The 7,895-nt window shown below is 36.1% G+C and overlaps 1 protein-coding gene across 1 annotated transcript in view; it reads left to right on the top strand.

Annotated features, from left to right (window-relative positions):
- Positions 1-4,940: 4,940 nt before the first annotated feature.
- Positions 4,941-7,895, top strand: part of Ccnb3 (cyclin B3) — a 75,239-nt gene continuing 72,284 nt past the window's right edge. The window contains exon 1 of the mRNA XM_004646291.1: positions 4,941-5,030. Within this exon, the coding sequence (XP_004646348.1) occupies positions 4,941-5,030 (90 nt within the window). The remainder of the gene's footprint in view (positions 5,031-7,895) is intronic.

Below are 7,895 nucleotides of genomic sequence, written 5' to 3'. Positions count from 1 at the left end.
AGATTTACTTCAAATAATGTCTAAGGTAATAAATTCCAATATTGATCTCAAAAAAAAACCTAGGAAGATTAGAAACAAGAGCCTAGGATCACATGAATAACTATACTTTTATTAGTCGATATTAGTTATACAGGCTAATGGGTTTCATTTTGGCTCATTCATACATGCATATACCATACTTTAATCATTTACTCACTTTTCTTTCTTGCTCTCTCATCCCTTCCTCTTTTCTAAGTCTCCCCTCACGTGAGTATCTTTAATGTAGAAGCTGTAAAAGACTAAAAAGGAGAATGGATTAAAAATAAATATAAGAATGTGGTCAGTGGTAGAGTGCCTGCTGTATATGTAGGAACTTCTAGATTACACCCCTAGGTTCTCTATTTACTCTTTGCTTCTTCAGAGGAGAGAATGGGATTATAAATTCTACAAACCTTAGGTCAGTTCCACATATCTATACATATATATATATATATATATATATAATAATGTTATATATGATACATATACACACATACAGGATATATATGTATATATATAATATGTAGATATAGATATTTTCTAGTTCCTGGCACAAAGCAGGTGCCCATTAAGTATTTGTTAAATTGAATTAGTGCATAAATGAAATAAATGAGAATATCTGGGTTGTAACAGATTCTCTACCACAGTACAGCTTTGTGATATTACAGATTTAGTGAGCTATAATTTTGTCATCTATAAAATGTCAGTAAAAGTACCTATCTTTTTGGGTAGGATTTAAAGCAATAAAATTTTTATTGTGATTAGCGTAGAGCTAGTGGTGAATTAATTTTGACTTTTATTATCTTTGTATACTTTGAGTGCCCTTCACAAAATATAGACAAGGGCTGGGGAGACAGATCAATGGTACAGACATCTGCTTGGCAAGTGCAAGGTCCTGAGTTCGATTCCTGGTTCAAAGATCAATATCTGATGTCTAGCTTCCCTCACAAGTTCATTTCTGAAACCCACAGAAGTTAATATTTGACTCTAAAAAGGTTATTAATATTAATATTTTAATTGGTCTGAAATCAAATTATTCAGCTGGTCTTCTCTTCCCATCACCAGTAGGATTATTTAAATGAAAATGTCTTTTAGAAGGAGCTGGTCCAGCTAGTGGTACTTGAAACTTAGTCCTAACACAAAGTCCATTAGCCTTTGCCTGAATCAGAGTGATTAAAAGAAGTCTTTTGCAAGTGAAAGTGTTGCAGGATTGATTGTATTTACAAGTGTGGTGGAGATAGATGTATTTTTAAGTCAGAGAATATTACTTGAAAGATATTTGGAACCACAGGTTGAAGGACATTAATGAAGTGTAGAAACATGACCTCTCCCTTGTTATCTATCACTTTTATCTCCACTGGCTTTCTTCTGTCCTGCTCTGGTTTTCCCACTACCTTATGCTAAAGTCCACTTAGAATCCTACGTGTTCAGAAGTTGACGGGATCCTTGGGTGGTGCATCTTAAAGTGCATATAAATTTGCAGATTAGAATTTGATAGGTCTCACCTGGGGCCTGAGAGTTTCGCTTGCTAGCAAGCTCCCAGGTGATGCTAATGTTGCATTTCCATTGACCACTTTTTTTTTTTTAATGTGGAGGACACTCTGGTCCCACTGCCTCATTTTATTAGCTGGGGAAAATAGGACGCAGATTGCCCAGTTTCACTCATCTAGCTGGGAAACAGGGCTAGAACTAGACCCTAAGTATTCATTCCACTCTGGTGCAGTTTTTGGTCACACAATGATACATTATTTCTCCAGCGCTTTGTTATTTGTAACCTGCCTTTATATTTAAAATGAAGTTGCTATTGCTATTCTTCCCTGTAGATTATTTTGATCAGTTTAGGTCTGCTGTCCTTTACCAGTCCTAGGATGCCCAGTACCAGATGGAAAGTCTGAAAAGGGAAAGGATTCTAATTTTCTTTGCCCAAGTAAGAGTAAGGGTACAAGTCTGAATGTCCTTTTATGAATGCTTGTGGTAGTATCAATTACCTTCCCTCTTCTTCTACTCCCAGTAGCAAAGAAATTAGTTAAGCTAAGTCAATGTGTGTGTCCCCAAAGCAAGTGTTTAGTGTTCAGAATAGTGAATGTGTTCTATGACTGTCATTTGAATACCTTTATTTTCTTTGAGGTTTAGTTGGTCTGTGATGTCATCAGTTGAAAGTTTTCTAACAACTTGATTCTAGATTTCCATTTTACCCTTGAAAGGTAAAGATTTCAGAGCACGTTGTTTGTCATCCTTAGAAAATTGTATGACACATGAATAACAATGGTGTGAGTAGATTTCAAATAGTGTAACTAAGGGTAGATGCACCCTGTTTAGCTTTATTGTTGCTTTCCTGAATGTTGAGGGATGAGATGCAAAAAAATAAGTTTTCATCTGAGGGAAGGGAAGAACAGGAAAAATGCCATTAATTGACTTCCTACGGTGTGTGCTTTGTATGTACATATTTCTATTTGAGTCACACGACTCCTTTTTATGTGTGGTATCCTTGTTTTGCAACATGAGAAAAGCAAGTCTGAGAAATGCTAAGTTAGCTGTTTTAGAAACTGGTTGCATAGACTCTAAAGCCTACACCCATTCCAATTCCCCACCTTTATAGCCTTTTACTTTTTTTTTGAATGTTTTTGTGATATGAGAAACTGGTATTTTGGAAAGGGCTGGGTAGTCTGTGTTGCATAGTTTGTGTTAGATAGTAAATCACTTAGCTAATCTGGGACCATAAGAGAGCATTGTATTTTCCCGGCTTGCCTTCATGGTTTTATGATATTTAACTGAATACATGTGAAGACGTGTATTTGTACTGACCTCTCTTCACCTACAAAATGTTTAATAGTTCTCCATCTAAAGCACCCCATTTAGCTTTTCTTCTTTTTTAATTTTTAATTTTTTTTCAGTTCCAGGGATCAAGCTTGGGACCTTCTGCTTGCCAGGTGTGCACTTATGCCACTGAGCTATCTCCCCAGCTGTGCTTTTCTTCTTTTTAAAGCCTTCCCCTCAAGCTGTAGTCTTCTCTACTTCCCTTTCTAACCAGCTTGGCCCTAGCCTAGCATTTCAGCTCCATTCTAGTGGTTCCTTTAACATATTTTTCCCCAATGTATTTTTTTTATGCTTCATACTTGAAACAACTGGGTTGTCCCTGAATTCTGCATGTTCATACCTTTCTCTGGGGTTGGGCATTTGCCTGGAAGTTTCCCAGTCTACTCTGAATCATGTTTGTCATTTTAAATGCAGACCAAATGTTACTTCCTCTAGTATGCCTTCTTCCACCTCTGACTTTCTGTTTTATCTGCTTATAGTACTATTTTAGCTTGGGTTACTATAACAAAGTGCCACCGACTGACTGGCTTAAATAGCAAACATTTATTTCTCACAGTTCTTAAGTCTGGAAAGTCTAAGACCAAGGTGATGACAGATTTGCTGTCTAGCGAAGATCTATTTTTTGGTTCATAGATGACCAGCTTTTTGTAATTTCATATGCCAGAAAGGAACAAAAGACTTCTCAGGGGTCTCTTATATAGTACTAATCTCATTCACGAGGGCTCTGTTCTTATCATCTCCCAAGGCTCCATCTGTTAATACTTTCATATTGGGGTTTGGAATGTTAGGATGTCATTAATTGTGCAAGGGACACATTCAGTCCATAATAAGTATCTCCCTTGTCAGAGTTTGTATGTGTGGGGGCAATAAGAATTGGATCTAGGACCTTTGTACTGAACTAATCTCCAGCCCCCTCCCAATTTTAATTTTTGAGTCAGGGTCTTGTTAAGTTATTCATGCTGGGCTTGAAGTTGTGATCCTCCTGCTTCAACCTCCCAGTGTTCTGGGATTGTAGGCATGCACCACCATGCCAGTTTCACTTGTCATGTTATTGTGTTAATGTTAGAATTGTGCTTATAAATATTTGTAGAATAAGATCTATGTTTTATGTATGTTTGTGTCTCTTGCCTGAAGCATTCCTTACATGGAGGTAATAAGTTTGTTGCATTTCTTTTAGAGTCTTTCTTACTTAGGTAAGCCTGTTCTTTTCAATGAACTTGGAAATTGAATGTTTCTGAGTCTAGAAGAGCCTCTTGTATCTGGGAGTAAAGTGTCTTTTGTTTATCCAAACAATGATTACTTTTAATAATAAAGTATTTGCTTGTAAGATACATATGAATATTCTGACTATTGAGGACTCATTAAAAGAATCTTCAGGAATAAGATAGGGTCTCTTATTGAGATGGGCAAAGGATTCTTCTAAGGGATGTAATGACCATTAAATTCTTATGACATAATTTTCAACAGTTTAGTTCCTTATATATTGTCTTGCCTTTTGAATTAGATTACAGTTTCTTCTGACTGAACACAGCCTTTGATAATGCATGGCCTACTATGTATGCATGTATGCAGTCATTCTCTTGTCTTCTCTGTAGCATCATTATAGTTGCTGTGGCCAGAACCCCAAGCCTTTTAAAGAACATTAACTCTATTTCCATACTATAGGAGTCATTGTATATTTGATTTTTTCAATGCAAAACTGTCATGTTAACATGTGCCAGTATTCCTAGTCTAAATTAGATGCTAAGCTATGGGCCCAGTGCCTATACAGAATGGCAGGCACATGTGATGTTTTTTACATAGAGTATCTCATTTAATTTGAACAACACTCTGTAGAACTAGATAAACTTATTTTTGTTTTACAGTTGGGATAGCTGAAGCCAACAGGGTTTAAGATACTTTCCCAAGCGTAAGTGTGGCATAACCAAGATCTGAACCCAGATCCACTCAACTTCAAAGTATGTTTTCTCAGGGGATGCTGTAGAGAAATTGAAGTTTTTCAAAAGTTTCTGGAGAATTCTGTGATGTTTCTGGTGAATAGTATTTTAAACAGTCCTTTCTGATTACAGCCCTTCTTGGACAAGACACTGCTGAATCTGTAAGAGATGCCTTTGCCAACCCAAAACTCCAAGCCTGAGTCTAAGAAACTTCATTCCACAAAAATTGTGCCCAGTGATCATGGCCAATTGGAGAAGGTTAGAGCAAGCTGTTTTTCCCAGTAGTGTCTCATGGTATCTCTGGCATTGAATCATGACTTTGCCTCACCCTTACACGTTTTATTTATTTTAAAAATTAATTTTATTGGTACATTTTTATATACATAAGGGTCATCGTAGGATACTTGCATATTTTAAATACCAGTATGGTGGGACTAATCTGAGAAATTGTGTAGACGTGGCATCCCTTGTAGATGGAGAATATAAGTAAGTTAGAATTTGGGAACAAAGTGTGAATTCTTCTGTAAGTACATGACTGAAATGAAGGCTATCCTCTACAACTTTAAAAACCAGTCAGTATTCAGTTTTCATTAATGATCATGCCTGTATTCTTGCTTGTTTTTAAGAAATGCCAACCATTTTATCAGGATGTGCATCTTGGGGCAAATATGAAGATTATATATTGGCAAATACATTATCATAATTTTTATAGATGCATGTTGAGTATACATAATTTGAAAATCTCAAATCTCAAAGTCTGTGTGTGCCAGTATGACTCTACAAATAAATTCCATGCCTGAACTCCTATGACAGAGTAACAGTCAAAATATAGATGCACTAAGATTAACCCCAGGCCAGTTGTATAAAGTACATATGAAATAGAAATGAATTTAGTGTTTAAATCTGGGTCTTATCTTCATACATAACAAGAGATATTGTTATGTATATGCAAATGCCTCAAAATCTTAAAAAAATCTGAAATCCAAAACACTTCTAGTTCCAAGCATTTTGAACAAATAATACTCAACCAGTACTAAATTTGAAGAATGTGGATACATTTTGATGCTGCTGTTCTGACCTGTGGATAGTTTGACATTGTAATTCTGACCCTGGTATATTTCATGTTCATTGTCCTACCTTTTTTTTAAACAGTCTTACTTTTTCATTCAGGCTGACTTCTACTCATTATGCAGTCCAGACTGGCAAACTGACAGTGATCCTCTTGCCGCAGCCTCCTGAGTACTGGGATTCCAGATGTACACCACCATGTCCTGCTGCTATACATATTTTAATTTGAATTATATTAACACTGATAAATGATTAAGAGAGTGTTTCCCAAATCAAACATCATTTGGCCAATTTAATTTTTTTGATTGATTTTTTTCTCAGTGCAAAGAAATATTTTCTAATCTTTGTTTTATGTATTTAGGACAGGTCTACAGGGTCTCACTACGTAGATCGGACTCATAGTGTTCCTCCTGTTTTTAGCCTCCCAAGTACTAGGATTACAGATGCATGCCATCACGTCTAGTCTCAGTTGCCATCTCAGCGCCCCAGCCACTATGCTCTGCCTAAGCAGACAGTTTAGTCCACTGAGCTCTCTGACTGGCCCTTTTCTAATCATATTTACTTTTGTTTTACTACAATTATTTTCATGGGAGGGTCAGATATTTTTCCCATATAAATTATTAGGAAGGATTTGATACATTGATCAGGATTTTATCTATATAACATTTTCTAATTGGAATTCTGCCATTAAGTTTTTATTTTCTTTTTCTTTTTTAAAAAATGGATTTAGTGCAGAGTCTACAGGATCTCACTGCACAGATTGGACTTGTAGTGATCCTTCTGTATTCAGCCTCCCAAGTACTGGAAGTGCAGGCATGCACCACTATGCCCAGTTTCAATTGCCATCTCAGTGCACCCTGGGGATGTGGCTGGCATGGCATGGGGATCGAACCCCAGTCCCCTGCGCTTGTCTAAGCAGGTGCTTTAGTCCTCTGAGCTATCTGACTGGCCTGTCATTAAGGATTTTTTGTGGCATTTTTTTCCCAATACATTTTGCAAATCTCACTTTTATCCACTGTTTTCCACCATTAATTTTATATTGGACTAATTATTTCTACCAGTAATATTAAGTGGAATCAGACAATATACGGTTTATTTTTCAGCTAGGTTATAAGTAAATATTTTATTTTTGTTAATTATTTCCATTAGGTTTATTTGTCATAACCAAGATAGAAGACTAATATTTACGTATGTCTTATCTTAGCCAATTAGAGCACAGAAAGAATTCTTAAATCCTCAGGATTTTTGGAATGGTCTGTTGTGTTGTGAATCCAATTTTGTAAATTTCTGATAACTTACTGTACTATATACTAACTGTTAATGGTATACCTAGAGAACAGAGGAGATGGTCAGGTCCCAGTGTCCTGCTTCACATGGTAAGAGGTCTCTGAAATATGTAAGGGAGAGTTTGTTCTCAGGATTTCATAAGGGAGGTCTGAGAATTAGGAGACTTTAACCAAATAAAAACCGTTAGGCAATGGAAAAGCCCTACAGTATGATAACTTCTAACTTCACAGAGATGATCTTATTCCTTTGGGAGTGAGATAAGACATGTATAGATAAACAATGACTAGAAAGGAAACCCCTTACGCTCTAAAATATTCACTCCTCTCCCCTTGCCCTTTGTGTCCACTAGCAATTAAAGATTAATATGGATTACCAGATTTTTTAAATACAAAAATTTCTCTCTGAGATTTATAGTCACATCAGACTGCATACTTTTAAAATACTATTTCTGTCCATTTATAGTTTGTATAGACATTTTTGGTTACTGAGACAGGGTCTCTTATGTAGTTCAGGCTGGTATTGAACTCATTATGAAAGCCAGGCTGGCATTGAACTCATGGCAATCATCTTGCCTCAGCCTCCCAAGTATAGAAATTATAGGCATATCCCACCATATCCTGCTAGACTTAAAAAATGTACTCTCTTTTTAATTCTAAATCATTCTATAAAGAAGTTAACATTCCATTTTTTAAAATTGTGGCTCAGAGATTAAGTAGTTTGTCTAAGATCAATAATTAGTAATGATCTGATTCTGGACTATTATCTAGG

Source organism: Octodon degus, unplaced genomic scaffold (genome assembly GCF_000260255.1).
Source record: "Octodon degus isolate 3935 unplaced genomic scaffold, OctDeg1.0 scaffold00263, whole genome shotgun sequence".
In the NCBI taxonomy this organism is placed as follows: Eukaryota; Metazoa; Chordata; class Mammalia; order Rodentia; family Octodontidae; genus Octodon; species Octodon degus.
This window is presented reverse-complemented; position numbering and strand designations above follow the sequence as displayed.